The following is a 19,491-nucleotide window of genomic DNA, read 5'->3' as shown; positions in this document are numbered from 1 at the left end:
GTATATATTCATCCTTTGTTAGTGTAAGGCAACACAGGAAGGGAAGAAAACTTGTCTGAACAGGAATACATGCAGCCATACAGTTCCTTGAAAAAGTAATCATACCCCTTGAAATTTTCCACATTTTGTCATGTTACAACCAAAAACATAAATGTATTTTATTGGGATTTTATGTGATAGACCAACACAATATGGCACATAATTGTGAAGTGGAAGGAAAATTATAAATGGTTTTACAAATAAATATGTAAAAAGTGTGGCGTGCATTTGTATTCAACCTCCCTGAGTCAATACTTTGTAGAACCACCTTTTGCTGCAATTAGAGCTGCAAGTCTTTTTGGGGATGTCTCCTCCAGCTTTGCACATCTAAAGAGTGACATTTTTGCTCATTCTTCTTTGCAAAATAGCTCAAGCTCTGTCAGATTGGATGGACAGCGTCTGTGAAACATTTTAAGTCTTGCCACAGATTCTCAATTGGATTTAGGTCTGGAATTTGACTGGGCCATTCTAACACATGAATATGCTTTGATCTAAACCATTCCATTGTAGCTCTGGCTGTATGTTTAGGGTCGTTGTCCTGCTGGAAGGTGAACCTCCACCCCGGTCTCAAGTCTTTTGCAGACTCTAACAGGTTTTCTTCTAAGATTGCCCTGTATTTGGCTCCATCCATCTTCCCATTAACTCTGACCAGCTTCCCTGTCCCCGCTGAAGAAAAGCATCTTCACAACATTATGCTGCCACCACCATGTTTCACAGTGGGGATGGTGTTTTCAGGGTGATGTGTAGTGCTAGTTTTCTACCATGCATAGCGCTTTGCTTTTAGGCCAAAGTTCAACTTTGGTCTCATCTGACTAGAGCACCTTCTTCCACATGTTTTCTGTGTCCCCACATGGATTCTCGCAAATTGCAAAAGGGATTTCTTATGGCTTCTATCAACAATAGCTTTTTTCTTGCCACTTTTCCATAAAGGCCAGATTTGTGGAGTGCACGACTAATATTTGTCCTGTGGACAGATTCTCCCACCTGAGTTGTGGATGTCTGCAGCTCCTCCAGAGTTACCATGGACCTCTTGGCTGCTTCTCTGATTAATGCTCTCCTTGCCCGGCCTGTCAGTTTAGGTATACAGCCATGTCTTGGTAGATTTGCAGTTGTGCCATACTCTTTCCATTTTTGGATGATGGATTGAACAGTGCTCCATGAGATATTTTTTATAACCTAACCCTGCTTTAAACTTCTCTATAAATGTATCCCTGACCGGTCTGGTGTGTTCCTTGGCCTTCATGATGCTGTTTATTCACTAATGTTCTCTAACAAACCTCTGAGGGCTTCACAGAACAGCTGAATTTATACTGAGATTAAATTACACTCAGGTGGACTCTATTTACTAATTAGGTGACTTAGATTTTAGTTAGGGGTATAAGATTAAAGGGGGCTGAATTCAAATGTACATCACACTTTTCAGATATTTTATTGTAAAAAATTTTGAAAACCATTTACCGTTTTCCTTCCACTTCACAATTATGTGCCACTTTGCGTTGGATTATCACATAAAATCCCATTAAAATACATTTACGTTTTTGGTTGTTCTTGACAAAATGTGGAAAATTTCAAGGGGTATGAATACTTTTTCAAGGCACTGTAGATGCCTGACAAAGGTGCTAACACTTCCCACTTTATTGAAAGCTTTAAAAGAAAAAAAAAGATAGGCGTGTATCACACACTTTGAAAACAAATCAGCAATGGCAGTTTCCATACTACTAAAATGACAGGCTCTCTTTTTGATGGCTATACAAGGGTATATGTTTTAATGTCATAGTGAAACCAATAGTCATATAGTTTTGGTTTCCTGTCTTTCTTTTTAAAAGAAAGGTATGGTTATATTTTTTTGGGTCATACTTCTCTTGTAGGTCACAGGGGTATGTTACGTTTGTACCCCTGTGACCCAGAGTCAGCAAATATCTGCCACTATCAGCTAATGGAGCAGAAGTTTTGGGAAGGATTCTGACAATATTGCCTGACTGATATATGGCTCTGCTTTTCAGCACATGGCTGAGGGTCGGAACCAGCTGTGCCTAGCCTCTCCCCAGTCTTGTGCTCCAATGAGCACTGAAAGAGTAGAATGGAGAGCAGTGACTGTCAGACACTGCTCTCCTCTTGGAAAACCTAGAGAACTGAGTGATCAATGGTCATGTGATTAATTAGAGTCAGCATGGGACAGCTGTAGCATCACCCCAATGCCACAACAGGGTGAGTGCAGATGTTTGTTTATTGTTATTGTAATGAATGCCATACTTATTTAACACATACACAGGCTAACTGAATATTAAAAGCAAAGTTAAAATGTAATTTTATGTGGTAGAAAGTGGTATGTTGCCAGTTTTTAACATCACTGAAAAAGTAAACTATTCTGTTGAGCTATGTCCATTGTTAATTTTCAAATAGCAAAGTTAACATAAGTTTGTAAAATTCATACAATGTATTCACTTGGTTTTGCAGAATTGAAAGGGAAGAATTTTCTGCTTGATTGTTCTACGCCACACTTATTAATCATCAAAAGGAAGGCCTGAAATGGAACCAAATAAAAGTTTATCTTTCGGAAGTATGAATATTAGTTTTAGTGGAGACCAGCATATGTCACACAGAGTAAATAACCAACTTGAAAGATTTATCAGATTAGAGGACGAAAAATATAATGACATCGTGGATCTTCCTATAAGCACCTGGAAACACACAGGACTCAAAGAATCAAAGAATAAATTAGGAGGTTCCGTTGACAGCATATTGTCTCAGACATCAGTTCAGAACCCTGAATGGATGGCAGTAAAATGGAGCAAGTCCCAAGATGCTCTGGTATCTCCTTCACATTCTATTAAGAATCAAATGTGGCCAAGCAAAGAAAATGTACTTGAGAGTTCAGAAATTGATGATGTTGTAGGAGATGAAATAAACTTTAAATCCAGGCGACAATTACAAAAAAAGACCACAGAGGAATATAAGGGCACATCCTTCACTGCATCCCCATCATTATCTCACAGTGCTTTAGAAGCTGCTACAATACCGGAACATAGCAGATCAGAAAGGGAACAGTTACAGAATTATTTGCAGGAAATGGAAGCCTACCAGCAGTGGACAAAGGCCACAGGCACAAATCTTGAAGGATCCGAAGAAACCAAACCTAATCATTTTCAGGTAACACCCTTCAAGCTTTGCTCAGACAAAAAGAAAAAAAGATGTGTGCACACATTTTCAAACAATTGCTTAGTTGTTACAAGGAACAACAATTTCACTTTGTCCTAATTTTTAGAAACATTCTACATTCTTGAGTTACCATTTGTTAAAAATAATTGACTCCTGGAGCCTTTTTGCATGTTTTTGTACATGCACTCCAGGGATGACTGAATGGCTTTTATCAGGGTATGTGTCCCGATGACAATAGTACATCATCCCTGCATAATGGGGTGATTTACTAAAGACAAATAGGCTTTGCAAGGGAAGTTACACTGTGTAAGGGAAAAGCCTAGTGAAACTGCTTATTTCCATCATCTAATCACACACACAAGCAAAAAATCCTTCTTTTGCACGTTATTGGGTATTCTTTGCAAAGTGAAATTTCACCACTGTCCCTAAGCTCTGGGGCTAATTCCCTTGCAAAATAAAAGCCTATTTGACTTTAGTAAACCAACTCCAAGGTGTGCTGATATGGCTATTGGTGGTCTTCATTGGAAGCCCATTTAACAGGGTAACATCACAGGACAACAACTTGACAGGGAATATGTTGTCCATAAGAGAAAGTGCCCTCAATAGGTATATGGGTCACCATATATTGCTTTAATAAAAGATGCACACATTTTGGCAATATCTGTTAAAATTACATTAACATTACCAACTTTATAGATATCTTAATGATTTGGTATACATATACATTATTATTTGCTGTGCATAGAGCTTTTAGGTATTTTTTTACCTACAAATATTGTTATTTAAATCTGTCTTTCTTCACGCTCATTTGCTTTGTGATGGTGGATCAGATACACATTCTATGTTGTAGTATATATCTTAATACAAGCCATCCAGCCTTCAGGGAATCTATGTGACCTATATATGAAGGAACCGTTATTGCTAGACCCTAGTCAATCAGTTTGTGAAGTGGCAGCAGCCATCTGAATCCGTATGCAGGCAGGTGTACAGCTAGGCAGAACAAAGACACTGGGTGCTGCATACTGACAAAGAGCCTTAAAGCTGCACAATGCAGGTAATGGGGAAAAGAATAGCTTTTTTACATCCTGCTGATATTTTTGATAAGGCATAAAACTGATCTCTCTCCTCAGATTTAAAATATCTTACTTTATCATGTGTATTATATAAAGTGACTGTGTTCTGAATGGTAATATTGGAATGTCAGAAAAAGAAGCAGGCATTGAATAAAGAGCAATTTTGTGCTGTAATGCTGCTGGATATGGCTGTTTTATATCAGAGCCAGATAAATCCATAGATGTGGGTTCAGTTGTGCTAGTAAGTAGGCAAACTGTGATGGCTACAGCTTCATAAATACCGATATGAGCTGTTAAAATAACATTTCATGTAATATAATTCAGACAATATTGAACTAGAATTACTATGAACAAGTGCAGCTGCTTATACAGTATGTGTATATACTATAAAGGTGTGTGTATATAGATAGATAGATAGATAGATAGATAGATAGATAGATAGATAGATAGATACACGATAGCAAGGAATTCACAGGAAATTAGGAAAGTCTTCAAAATGGTCAATTAACTGAATTTTTTTTCTATATGTGGTGCTAATGGAGATTTTTTTCCCTGTCTGTCTGGTGAAACTGTTGTCACCATGAAAATAAATAAGGTGTAATCTCTCAAATAGAGCTCCAGAAACCCAGCATGGGTTCAAATCCTTCCTCACTCTATCCAACCCTTTAAAGCAAAAGTTTTGGGTGGCCATACACTTTAACTTTTCATCTATGAAGTATGCCTCCGTTTTAACCTGGGTATTGTGGCTTTATAATTTCTTTTTTTGTAACGCAATGGGGGCGATTTATCAGAATTGGAGCACTCAGAATCTGGTGCAGTTGTGCATGGTAGCCAATCAGCTTCTAACCTCAGCTTATTCAATTAAGCTTTGACAATTAAACCTGGAAGCTGATTGGTTTCTATGCGGAGCTGCACCAGATTTTGCACTCTCCGGTTTTTATAAACAGCCACCAATATGTTTGGTAAACAATTAAGTGCATAGGAGTCAGCTATATTTTTCTGTTTCTCCTTTTTGCTCCTATAAATAATTATTTGAATTTCCATAGAAGCCCTATGAAAGTAGATTTCTATACTGTAGTAGTATCTATGAGATACTATATACGATTTACTGATGGGGAAAGTATTGGGAAAGAACCGCTCCAATCAATATACATTCTAAGTACCTAACAAATCAGGTTAAAAGGAAAGAAATAGAAAACATAACAACCATAAGCCAAAGTTCTGGAGAGTATCTATGAGTCAAACGTGCAATACAAAGAATGGATGTCAGCCAACTGTAGTAGTAGGGTGTACACCAGAGTTATACAACATTGTCCCAATAAGTGGGTGATGTTTCTCAAGAAGGAGGTGTCATCTGAGACACAAAACAACCATTTACCTGAGGAATGTATTCCTAAATATCAAAAACCATACATCCAATCTTTAGGCAGAGCCTAGGCCCAAGGCACCTAGCCAGGAACAGAGCAAACACAGTCCTTGATTGTAGTAATTTTCCTATACATATTAGTTAACAGTTGGGTGTTCACACAGTGTTACCAGGCTTTGGCCTGTATTACCGGAGGACGGTTTCCACTGGAGGGGTGGTGGTTTGCGGTGTACCAGGATGGCACTGTAATACTGCAGAGAAGAGGGTCCATGAACTAGTCACAGGTACTGGGATGTTTCCTCTAGGCAGACGTTGTCCTTCTGCTGACTCTACTCACCAGGAATCTCTTCTTGTGCTATACACTTTCCCTCACCAATGGATGAATGAGCTGCTGCTGTGTCCTCATATGATCACACCACACATAGAAATATCAATATAACTGCAGATAACACAACATATAAAAAACTGAAAAAGTCCAAGGCAAATGCTGGAACTTTACAAATCTTCTAATAGGGTTCTCCCATATAAAGTATTGAAGAATACAATTATCAAATTTTTTTTAAAGAATACAATCCTCATAAAAATGCTTTTCAATAACCAGATATGATGAAAATCTTCGGAAGCTTGTATAGAAAGAATCCCTTCTGTCCGTGTTGCTCAAAGTGCCAATAAATAAAATCACCACTAGTAAGGAACCATCATCTCCAGCCTCTCACCTGATAGATAGACCTACTAAACTTTGGTCTAATCTCTCCTTTAATCCTATTATCCACGGGTTATGGGAATGTTCCATGGGTTATGGGAATGTTCTTCATCTACGGGTCCTCTAGATTGCCAAAGAAAGTGGGTCATCGGTTTACATAAAAAGAAATGCTGACATAGTGTGTACCCACATAGATAATGTATTTAAAAAAAGTTAAAAACAAGTAAAGTGCACTTTTCTGGTGCACTACAGGTACCAGCAGTATCAGAATTAATCCTCCATATGACTGCCGTGGTTGGTGGAAACTCTGTGAGCAGGGTCAGTGTCCTCCCTCCCTTCTTATCCCCTGGTGTTCTCCTGTCAATGTGATCCGTGTAGTCCCATCAACAGGAAAGAGGTGTGCCGGTAAAGCGGGTTGCTCACTCCACACAGCTCCCTTATGCATTACGCCTGCGTGACTTCATCAGAGGGTGCGTGGAGTAGTGACAGAATGCCTTTTATGGATGTGACGTTGGGTGGTTGTCACGGCAACTTCCTTCATAAACGCTGTGCCGGTGTTTAAAACTATTGGACTTACAAATATGCTATTAACAGCTACAAATGAACAAATGTATCTCCTGGGTGGCCAAGATAATATGTAAATATATGGAATTATATCAAATTAATGAACCAATCCACGAAATATACACCAATTGACGCAGTCATTAACATTAGTCAATAAAACAGTTGATGTCAAATTTAACATTCAAGCCTCTTGGTATTAAAGTTTTCAGTATAAAAATCCACTTTGGTTCTGATTTACTCAGGGTTTTCACCTTATTTCTACCTCTCCAGTTATTTTTATATTTTTCTATACCCCAGAATTGCATTAAGGAGGGGTCACTATTGTGGTGTTCTTTAAAGTGTAGTGACAAGTTGTGTTTTGGGAAACCTCTGGATATATTATAGGAATGTTCCTTTAATCTTTCTGCTAGAATCCTTTTTGTCCTACCTATCGGTATATATTGTAATCCACAGGGACATGAGATGGCATACACCACCCCCTCTGTCTGGCAAATGATACAATCCTTCATCTCGAATTCTTCACCTGTAACAAATGATACAAAAACATTTCTCCTTTTCTGGTTACATCTGGACCTACTGAATGCATAATATCTACCACATGCATATAATCCTTTCATGTCAAACGGGATCATTGTGTTCTTCTTTGGTGCATCAATAATATTTTTAACTATCCTTTTTCTGAGAGTAGGAGCTTTCCAATATATAAATTTGGGTCTTTCTGGTAATACAGTTTTTAAATGTTTGTCTTTCCTGAGGATTTCCCAAGGTTTAATAAAGATATGTTCTACTATTTTATATTGTTTATTGTGATCCAATAAACAATAAAACTGGTAATATAAATTTGTTATTAATGGGGAGATCTTTATCCACAATGAGGTTCTGTCTATCATATTCACCTATTTTCTCAATCTGTATATTAATTGTACCATCATCATAGCCCTTATCTACAAACATTTTACCTATATGATTGGCCGGAAGGTCATAATCCATCTGGTGGGAACAATTCCTTTTGATCCTAAGTAACTGTCCTTTGGGGATATTTATAAGCCATGTGTTATGATGGCAACTGTTTGTCGGGATATAACTGTTCCTATCAGTCAGTTTGAAGTATGTGCGGGTATAAATACCCCCCAGAGTGTTAAATATTTCCAAATAAAAAAATGGATAGTATCTGCATTGATTTCCCATGTAAGGGCTATATTTGTAGTATTAATATTTAATCTTGAAGTGAAATTAATAAGATGCTGTATGTCACCCTTCCACATGATTATAATGTCATCAATAAATCTAGAGTACTGTACTACAGTGAAGGAAATAAGTATTTGATCCCCTGCTGATTTTGAATGTTTGCCCACTCACAAAGAAATGATCAGTCTAAAAATCAAATGGTAAGTGTATTGTAACACTAAGAGACAGAATAGCAACAAAAAATTCAAAAGAAATGCATGTCTAACAAATTATGCACTGATTTGCATGTTCATGAGGGAAATAAGTATTTGATCCCCTTCACAAAACATGAGTTAGTACTTGGTGGCAAATCCCTTGTTGGCAATCACAGAGGTCAGACTTTACCTGTAGTTGGCCACCAGGTTTGCACACATCTCAGGAGGGATTTTGGCCCACTTCTCTTGGCAGATCCTCTCCAAGTCTTTAAGGTTTGGTGGTTGACTTTTGGCAACTGGAACTTTCAGCTCCCTCCACAGATTTTCAATCGGATTAAGGTCTGGAGACTGGCTATGCCACTCCAGGACCTTAATGTGCTTCTTTTTGAGCCACTCCTTTGTTGCCTTGGCCGTGTGTTTTGGGTCATTGTCATGCTGGAACACCCATCCACGACCCATTTTCAATGCCCTGGCTGATGGAAAAAGGTTCTCACTCAAGATTTGACGGTACATTACTCCGTCCATCGTCCCTTTGATGCGGTGCAGTTGTCCTGTCCCCTTAGCAGAAAAACACCCCCAAAGCAGAATGTTTCCACCACCATGTTTGACAGTTGGGATGGTGTTCTTGGGGTCATAGGCAGCATTCCTCCTCCAAACACGGCCAGTTGAGTTGATGCCAAAGAGCTCGATTTTGGTCTCATCTGACTACAACACTTTCAACCAGTCCTCTTCTGCATCATTCAGATATTCAGTGGTAAACTTCAGACGGTCCTGGACATGTGCTTTCTTGAGCAGAGGGACCTTGCGGGCACTGCAGGATTTCAATCCTTGTTGGCGTAGTGTGCTACCAATAATTTTTTTGGTGACTGTGGTCCCAGCTGCCTGGAAATCATTGACAAGCTCTTCACGTGTAGTTCTTGGATGATTCCTTACTGTTCTCGTGATCACTGACACTCCACGAGGTGAGATCTTGCATGGTGCATCGGACCTAGGGAGAATGACAGTTGTTTTGTGTTTCTTCCATTTGCAAATGATTGCACCAACTGTTGTCACCTTCTCACCAAGCTGCTTGGCGATAGTTTTGTAGCCCAGTCCAACCTTGTGTAGGTCTAGAATCTTATCCCTGACATCCTTGGACAGCTCTTTGGTCTTTGCCATTGTGGAGAGTTTGGAATCTGATTGTTTGATTGCTCCTGTGGACAGGTGTTTTTTATACAGGTAACAAAATGAGATTAGCAGCACTCCCTAAAAGACTGCTTCTAATCTTAGCTTGTTACTTGTATGAAAGACACCTGGTAGCCAAAAATCCTGCTAAATGATAGGGGATCAAATACTTATTTCCCTCATGAACATGCAAATCAGTGCATAATTTGTTAGACATGCATTTCTTTTGAATTTTTGTTGCTATTCTGTCTCTCAGTGTTACAATACACCTACCATTCAATTTTTAGACTGATCATTTCTTTGTGAGTGGGCAAACATTCAAAATAAGCAGGGGATCAAATACTTATTTCCTTCACTGTAGTTCTTCTGGTTGTTGTTTATATATTATTTCCTCATGAAGAGGTTAGCGATACTTGGCACGAATTTTGCACCCATCGCAACTCCTCTGGTCTGTTTATAATACCGGTCTTTGTACCAAAAATAGTTATGGTCCGGACAAAAGTCCAAACATTTAAGGATTATTTTTTTTTTTGTCTGTGACATAGGACCTGATCTTGATCCAGGGCCCATTTGGCAGCATCGATAGCATCTGTATGGTCTATTATGGTGTATAGGGATCCCACATCTCTCGTGGCGAATGTTAACGAATGTACCTCTGTCATGGTGTTAAGTATTTGTAATAAATGTTTAGTATTTTTAAGGTATGCTTTTGTTTTTTGGATAAGTGGTTATAAATATTTATCTACATATTTACCTAAATGTTCATTCACCATTAACTATCGGTCATCCAGGTGGAGTAATTTTATGGTTGTGAATTTTTGGAACATGGTATATAATAGGGATCCTGCAAGTTTCTGGTACAAGGTATTCTCCTTTTTTATTTAGGATGTCTTTCTCTAGTCCTTCTTTTATAAATTTTTGTAATGCCTTTTTATATTTAGTTGTTGGATCATGTGTAAGAATGTGGTAGGTGTCTGCATTGCCTAACAATCTCTCCATTTCTTTGGACAATAATACTACCCCCCTCTTTTATCTGCTGGATGTATAATCATGTCACATCTCTCCTCAATGCTTTTAACACCCCTCCAGATAAATTTGGGGTCCCTGTGGGTATTGATGTTAATATTATCCAAATCCTCTGAGACCATTCTATTAACCACTTGCCTACCAGGCACTTATACCCCCTTATTTACCAGGCCAATTTTCAGCTTTCAGCGCTGCCGCACTTTGATTGACAATTGCGCGGTCATGCAACATTGTACCCATATGAAATTTTGATCATTTTTTTCTCACAAATAGAGCTTTCTTTTGGTGGTATTTAATCGCCACTGGGCGCTTTACTTTTTGCGCTATAAATAAAAAATTGCCAAAAATTTGAAAAAAAAAAAAAAAGTTTCTTTGTTTCTATTATAAAATTTTTCAAACAGGTAATTTTTCTCCTTCACTGATGTGCGTTGATGAGGCAGCACTGATGGGCACTGATAGGCAGCACTAAAGGGCACTGATAGGCAGTACTAATGAGGTGGCACGGATAGCCGGCACTGATAGACAGCACTAATGAGGTGTCACGGATAGGCGGCACTAATATGCAGCACTGATAGGCGGCACTGATAGGTGACACTAATGATGGGTACTGATAGACGGCACTGACTGGCATCACTGCTGGGCACTGACTGGCGGCACTGACTGGCACAACCGCTGGGCACTGACTGGTGGCACTGACTGGCAGCACTGCTGGGCTGCACTGGTGGGTGGCACTGGTGGGCAGCACTGGTGGGTGGGCACAGGTGGGTGGGCACAGGTGGGTGGCACTGCTGGGCACAGGTGTGTGAAATTGCAGAGTGGCACAGGTGGGTGCACTGCTGGGCACAGGTGGGCGGAGCTAGTGGGCACACTGCAGGGCACAGGTGGGCGGAACTTGCGGGTGGCACTGCTGGGCACCGATCATCAGGGCACTGATCATCAGTGCCCTGATGATCGGTGCCGATCCCCGCTCTGACAACTGCCGGTTCTCGGCAGTACTTTCCTCAGGATCTGACAGCGTGAGGAAAGTGCAGCCGAGAACCGGCACTTGCAATTCCCTCTGATCAGCGTGTCATTGGACACCGCTGATCAGGTGGTAAAAGGCCGCTGTGATTGGCCTTTTACCACATCACGTGATCAGCTGTGTCCGTAGGACACAGCGATCACGGAGATCGCCGGGTGCGCGCCCCCTGGGGCGCGCAGGAGAGCGCGTTCTGGGGGGACGTCATATGACGTCCACTCAGAACTGGCCGGCCGCAGTGCAGCCGTCATTCGGCTATCTGCGGTCGGCAACAAGTTAAAGACCTCTACAAACTTATTATCCTTAATTTGAGGTTTGAAAGTGGATTTATTTTTTAAGTCACTGTGGACAGTTCTAGAATTAGTCCTCACTTGAGTATTTGCCAGTCCTCTGTGGTTGGAAATTAAGTATTTTTGTATGTTAATTTGTCATAAACTTTTGCACGTTAACATAAGTGTCAAATTTGTTGATATTTTTATTTGGTGCAAACCTGAGACCTTTATCTAGAAGTTTAATCTCCTCTGTGGTGAGGAGATTAAACATTTTTACATTTTAAATACCCTCCCCTAATGTTCTCTTTTCCTTTTTAGCACTCTCTCTTTCCTCCTCTACATCCTCTCTTCTGTCCCTGCTTTGTCCTCTTCCTTCCAGGTGTTTGGGATTGTGATGTAAATGATGATCCCTCCCATTCTATAAAAAAATTTCTCTGAATGGGAATCCCTTCTATAATCATCTCTTAAGGGTGCATATCTGTTCTTAAGGGGAACTTCTAGATAAAGGTCTTAAGTTTGCCCCAAAAACCTTCAGGCCAAACATATAGGTAAAATGTTTGTAGATGAGGGCTATGATGATGGTACAATTAATACACAGATTGAGAAAATAGGTGAATATGACAGACAGAACCTCATTGTGAATAAAGATCCCCCCATTAATAACAAATTTATATTACCAGTTTTATTGGATTACAATAAACAATATAAATTAATAGAATGTACCTTTATTAAACATTGCCAAATCCTCAAGAGAGACAATCATTTAAAAACTGTATTACCAAAAAGACCCAAATTCATATATGGAAAAGCTCCTACTCTCAGAAACAGGATAGTTAAAAATGTTATTGATCTACCAAAGAAGAACACAATGACCCTATTTGACATGAAAGGATTTTATGCATGTGGCAGATGTTATACGTGCAGTAGGTCCAAATGTAACCAGAAAAAGAGAAAAGTTTTCGCAATATTTGTCACAGGTGAAGAATTTGAGATTAAGGATTGTATCACATGCCAGACAGAGGGGTTGGTGTATGCTATCTCATGTCCCTGTGGATTACAATATATAGGTAGGACAAAAAGGATTCTAGCAAAAAGATTAAAGGAACATTCCTATAATATATCCAGAGGTTTCCCAAAACACAACTTGTCACTACACTTTAAAGAACACCACAATAGTGACCCCTCCTTAATGCAATTCTGGTTTACAGAAAAATATAAAAAGAACTGGAGAGGTAGTAATAAGGTGAAAACCCTGAGTAAATCAGAATCAAAGTGGATTTTTATACAGTGAGTGACCCGCATAACGGCACACCTCTTTCCCGTTGACGGGACTACACGGATCACATTGACAGGAGAACACAGGGGTTAAGAAGGGAGGGAGGACACTGACCCTGCTCACGGAGTTTCCACCAGCCACGGAAGTCATATGGAGGATTAATTCTGATACCGCTGGTACCTGTAGTGCACCAGAAAAGTGCACTTTACTTGTTTTTAACTTTTTTAAATAAATTATCTATGTGGGTACACACTATGTCAGCATTTCGTTTTATGTAAACCGATGGCCCACTTTCTTTTAGCAATTGGGAGGACCCGTAGATGAAGAACATTCCCATAACCCAAGGATAATAGGGTTAAAGGCGCGATTAGACCGAAGTTTCGTAGGTCTATCTATCAGGTGAGAGGCTGGAGGCGATGGATCCTCACCAGTGGTGATATTATTTATTGGCACTTTGAGCACACGGGATTCTTGCTATACAAGCTCATGAAGATTTTCATTTTATCTGATTATTGAAAAAAATTTTTATGAGGATTGTATTCTTTAAAAAAAATTTGAGAATTGTATTCTTCAATACCTTATATGGGAGAACCCTATTAGAAGATTTGTGAGGTTCCAGCATTTGTTCCTGACATACCATTTGCCCCAGGTGCAACCCAAGGTTGCAGTGCCTAGTTGGACAGCTGGCTTCTCTGAGACCTTGATGGAGTCCACAAGGTGACAGTTCCACTAGTAGGTTCCACTCCATCTGTAATAATGCCACCTACAGGACGGAGGAAAACCTGGACCTGCCTCCAAGGCTGGAGAACATCCGATTCTTATGTCTAGTACACAGGATGAGAATATCAGACGAATGATCATCTGTGTTATTTTTTAATGCTAGTCTCACCTCAATAGCAAATAGGTTACTAGAGTTAAGAAAATGTCTTGGAATACAGAATACAACTTTGAAAGTGATGCAATGTATTGTATTGTAATGTATTCTTTTGTTTCTGAGCATATGTGGTCTTGGTCACTTGATTATTTTTGTACAAATACTGTCCTAATTACATGAAAATAGCTTGTTCTGTTACCTTACAAGAAACATTTTCCTGCTTGTCCCTTCAGATAATTTTTCATTCGAAAGTTGTGTACTAATGAATAGATTACATCAACAATGCAGATCTAGATATTTAGAGTGCAATTGGAACTCCTAATCTGCATCCATGTTTTGAGTTAGTGACATAAAAAGAATGAAGTAATTAGATCAGCATGATAGCCAGATAGCATTTTCAAAAGGAAATGACAGCTATGGCTTACTATAGTTTTCCTTTAATTGCTAACCAATTCCAGCACATTTCACAGGTTTATGGGACATAAGCATTCCTACTTAGAAAAGGTCATGAGAGATGCCTGAAAACAGGCACCCGGAATGATTCCAAACTCTTTTATAAAAGCCAATGTTAATATTAGGTTGTTGCACATTTTTATGTCAGTTCTTTTATATTAAACTAACAATGCTTTTAGTCTAAAACATATGTTGCAGTGATTACCATTTGTTGATCTATTAGATGTTAATATTGCTGTAGATAATATAGATTAGAACGTTTAAGTGCTTTTTTCCTTAAGTAAGCACTTGGCAACGGAGTAGAACAATAGTACTCAATGCTTTGCTCCTGTGAATTGTATCTGTTTGATGCCTTAAAGTGTAATTCCATTTTTGCAGCTAAATTGGGATAACTAGACTTTAAAATTGTTATATGTTCCCTTTCACACAGCATAAAATATATATTATTAGAGTTTTAACTGTTCTTTTCTGAAAACTCCAAAACCAAAGTTTTCTCCTAATATGTCATGTCAAGAAGGGGGCTGGGGAGTTGGGTTTACTCTAATTAACCCTGTCTGTACTCTGCTGGCAGATCTCATTATTACTTGGAAACTAACAAAACTGTAGGTTTGATTTACTAAAACTAATGAGTACAAAATCTGGCACAGGTCTGCATAGAAGCCAGCTACCAAGTTTTATTGTCAAAGCTGAAATGAACAAGCTGAAGTTGCTTGGCTACCATGCACAGCAGCACCAGATTCTGAGTGCTCCAGTTTTAGTAAATCTCCCCCGTCTGTCATAACAAAGGGTTAAAGATTTCATGACTTGGGTGCTGCATTGTTTGTTAATGAGAGGAAGCTCAGTTTGTCCCTACTTGACAGTGGCTTGCAGTCTGCCCAAAGCCTACTCCAAATAGACACCCGAAAATGTAGAAATATTCTTATAAAAAATATTTTTAGGTATGCTATGTAAATGGAAAAAACATATCAAACATATTGTGGGGTTTTCTAAATTTTTATTGCAAAAGTGGAAATACGTTTAAAGTGAACGCACCTGTACTATACATAACAGTACTGGGTAATTTTTTTATTATTATTTATTCTGTTTTTATTTTAGGCTGCAGAGTTGAGTGAGGCTCTTAATATCTCTATGCCCCTCCTGAAATCAATACTCATGGAAGGAGAGGCCAAAGTAAATGACCTGAGCAAAGAAATTAGTAGAATACAAAGTGATAATCTACGACTTTTGGATGAAAAGCAGCATCTTCTGTCTGAAAATAATAGGTTGCGAAAACAAGTTGAGGTAGACAATAAAATTGTTCCTCTTTAGAATTCACATTTTTCATTTGTCAAATAAATTCACATTCACATTTAGATCAGTAAAAGCCTTCTTAAATGGTAGTATTTGTATTATCATACTGAGGTTTTAACAGCCATTATCAGACTTTAAGCCCCGTACATACTAGAGCATTTTCTTTATACACACAGATTGCTTCCTGGCACTTGGTGCAGATAAAGTGTATTAAACTGAATGTTCATGCAATACACAAGTGCCCTCAGCTCGGGAAATAACAGGTTGGAGAGAGAAATGTTTCTGCCAATCAATTCTAGAACTAGAACAATGCACCTGAAATAGGGCTATAATTCCTTTTGTACCCTCCTTATCTTCCCATTTTTTCTCCTTGTAGCTTGGCCACTACTAATGTGGACAATGCCACAATTTAAATATAACAGGCAAAACAGATAAGCCTGCTCATATACAGCTTGCCAATATTCCAAAGTAACCCCAACAGTGTGAGCATTTGCAAACACTGAACAATGTATTGGTTAAAGCTGAAATCCAAGCAAACTGCTAAATACACAGATGAAATACATATATGGGACCTGTTTTACCTGCCAAATGATTTGCATTTCTATCCATCCAGTCCTATGGTTTACGTAACTCTGTTTGACAGGGCAGGAGACCAAATTCTTTTCTCTACTGCAGTTAAAGCACACCTTTGGCCAACAATGACCTCCCCCCCCCACCCTCCCATAAGAGGATAAAAATTCCTTTTTTGTAAAAAAAATTTCTGACCTTCTTCCTAGCTCTGGAAGCCCCCTACTGCCCCCTGAGATATCCACATCACACATCCCAGGAGCTGGTTTTACTGATAGGTGCTTGGATGTTGCAGGATTCTACATGAGTGCATACAGTTGTGTTCAAAATAATAGCAGTCAGACATCACTAACCTGATCAATCACTGTTTTTGGTAGAAATGATATTTCTACATGGCAAATAATTTACTAGCAGGTGTAGTAGAGTAATAGAAATCCAACAGACCCAACAGTCATGACATGCATGCTGCTGATTCTGTGTAATTGAATCACTAATTGAAAGGGGCATGTTCAAAATAATAGCAGTGTGGAGTTCTATTAGTGAGGTCATTCATTCTTTGAAAAACAGGTGGCAATTATTGCCCTTATTTAAGGAAGGAAGGCAGCAAATGTTCTACATGCTGGTTACAGTGCATTTCTCTCTGAAATTCTGAGGAAGTGCAGAAAATGATAGGCTGCTCAGCTAAAATGATTGCAAATGCTTTAAAATGGCAACCAAAACCTGAAAGATGTGGAAGAAAGCGAAAAACTACCATTAGAATGGATAGAAGAATAACCAAAATGGCAAGGACTCAGCCAACAATCAGCTCCAGGAAGATCAAAGAAGGTCTAAAGTTACCTGTGAGTACTGTTACAATTAGAAGACGCCTATGTGAAGCCAAGCTATCTGCAAGAAGCCCCTGCAAAGTCCCACTGTTGAATAAAAGACGTGCTGAAGAGGTTACAATTTGCCAAAGACCACATTGACATGCCTAAAAAGAAATGGCGCAACATTTTGTGGACTGATGAAAGATTGTTCTTTTTGGGTCTAGTGGCCGGAGACAGTTTGTCAGACGACCCCCAAACACTTAATTCAAGCCACAGTACACTGTGAAGATAGTGAAGCATGGTTGCACAAGCATCATGATATGGGGATGTTTCTCATACTACGGTGTTGGGCCTATTTATCGCATACCAGGGATCATGGATCAGTTTGAATACATCAGAATACTTGAAGAGGTCATGCTGCCTTATGCTGAAGGGGAAATGCCCTTGAAATGGGTGTTCCAACAAGACAACGACCCCAAACACACCAGTAAACGTGCAACATCTTGGTTCCAGACCAACAAGATTGACGTTATGGAGTGGCCAGCCCAATCCCCGGATCTTAATCCAATAGAAAACTTGTGCGGTGACATCAAAAATGCAGTTACTGAGGCAAAACCAAGAAATAGAGAAGAACTGTGGAATGTAGTCCAATCATCCTGGGCTGGAATACCTGTTCACAGGTGCCAGAAGTTGGTTGACTCCATGCAACACAGATGTACAGCAGTTCTCAGAAACAGTGCTTATACAACTAAATATTCATTAAATGATTCAAAGGAAAGCAAAATCTTCAAACATTTTTCAGTTTATATAGTGAATGTTTAAGTTTGTAAAGAAGAATACAAACACTGCTATTTTTTTGAACTGTCTAATATTCACTTTTCTTCAATTTTCTTTAGAGGAACAACACAAATTTGATATATTTTTCTTCATGTTTTGATTTGGAATAGAATGTGTAGTGTTCCCAATGCATTTGTGTGTATGGAAATAAAAGCTATTAGAAGGATTTTGAGCTTTATTCACTTTTTTCAACACACTGCTATTATTTTGAACACAACTGTGTGTGTGTATATATATAGTATATTCACATCAGTCCCTAACCATCAAGGAGCGTACCAGTCCCTAACTCATATTCATACATAGACATACTTGGGCCAATTTACACAGGAACCAATTAACCTACCAGCATGTCTTTTGAGTGTGGGAGGAAACCGAAGTACTCAGAGCAAACCCATGCAGGCACAGGGAGAACATGCAAACTCCAGGCAGGTGGTGTCGTGGTTATATACAAGTGATACATGCAAGGCAGGGGAAAATTGGAGTAGCAGTTGGGAAGGAGGGAAACAAGACAGAGGAATAACAGGGAACAAGGTCCTAGATACAGGGCAAGAGCAAGTTCAGGAGTTTAACGGCAACTGAGTCTGGCAGCAACACGGCAAACAGGGTACAAGGCAGAAGCAGCCAAAACTCTGATGCAAGGAGCCATAGCAGAAGTGGAACTTAAGTGTTCTCCCAACAAGTGTGGCCAGGTGGTGCTGATTCATGAAACCTACTGACTGCTGGGAGACACGTGCTGGTGGAAACTAACGCTAGCCATATATTATACAATTTTCTTTGCTTTAAATTTACCAAAAAAAAACAAAATATGAGGTCAAACCTAAACAACACTTTCAGTTGTATCCAATTAGGCAGGCCCTTGCACTACATACTTGAAGGTAAATCTAATGGAAATTAGGCAGAAATTGGACAGAAAATTGTATAGTGTATGGCCAACTTATGGGTCCTTTCACACGGGCGTTCCATTGTTTACATCAGTTTTTTCGTAATTTTCTCATCAGTTTCTAGTCAGTTTCTTGTCCGTTTTTACATCAGTTTTTTTACATCCTTTGCCAATGCAAAAACAGATGCAAAAACGAATCATATCTCCGTTTACATCTGTTTTTCGTCCGTTCTGGATTTTTTACGGAAGAAAAATAGGGTTTTCTTCCATTCAAAAAAATGGATGTGAAAGGATGCGGACATTAACGGATGTAAACAGATGATCATATGTTTACATCTGCTAGTTCGTAGAAATACACGGGTGCCCGTCTTTCATCGATAAACGGACAGATGAAAAACAGATATACAGACACATCAACAGGCGAGAACCCAATCCAGTCAACAAAGTCTTGCTGAGCAGCAGGTAGTGAATCAGCATAGTCCAGCTGGGCAGCGTGTAGTGAATCAGCATAATCCAGCTGGACAGCAGGTCACCAATGGCAGGCTTGGCAGAGGACAGTAGGTCACCAGTGGCAGGCTTGGCAGAGGACAGTAGGTCACCAGTGGCACGCTTGGCAGAGGACAGTAGGTCACCAGTGGCAGGCTTGGCAGAAGACAGCAGGTCACCAGCGGCAGGCTTGGCAGAGGACAGCAGGTCACCAGCGGCAGGCTGCACCCCATCACCAGGCAGCATAGAGGCAGGC

At 39.5% G+C, this 19,491-nt stretch overlaps 1 protein-coding gene across 1 annotated transcript in view; it reads left to right on the top strand.

Moving 5' to 3' along the window:
* Positions 1 to 2,558: 2,558 nt before the first annotated feature.
* The window catches only part of LOC149446150 (uncharacterized), a 47,326-nt gene continuing 30,393 nt past the window's right edge, over positions 2,559 to 19,491 (top strand). The window contains exons 1-2 of the mRNA XM_089653009.1: positions 2,559 to 3,189; positions 15,465 to 15,650. Coding sequence (XP_089509135.1) covers positions 2,569 to 3,189; positions 15,465 to 15,650 — 807 coding nt within the window. The 5' untranslated portion in view covers positions 2,559 to 2,568. The remainder of the gene's footprint in view (positions 3,190 to 15,464; positions 15,651 to 19,491) is intronic.

This window comes from Staurois parvus, unplaced genomic scaffold, assembly GCF_062004578.1.
Source record: "Staurois parvus isolate SC_StPar_1 unplaced genomic scaffold, SC_StPar_1.0 ptg000696l, whole genome shotgun sequence".
Classification (NCBI taxonomy): Eukaryota; Metazoa; Chordata; class Amphibia; order Anura; family Ranidae; genus Staurois; species Staurois parvus.
The sequence above is the reverse complement of the archived record's forward strand: the minus strand, read 5'-3'. Positions and strand labels throughout refer to the sequence as shown.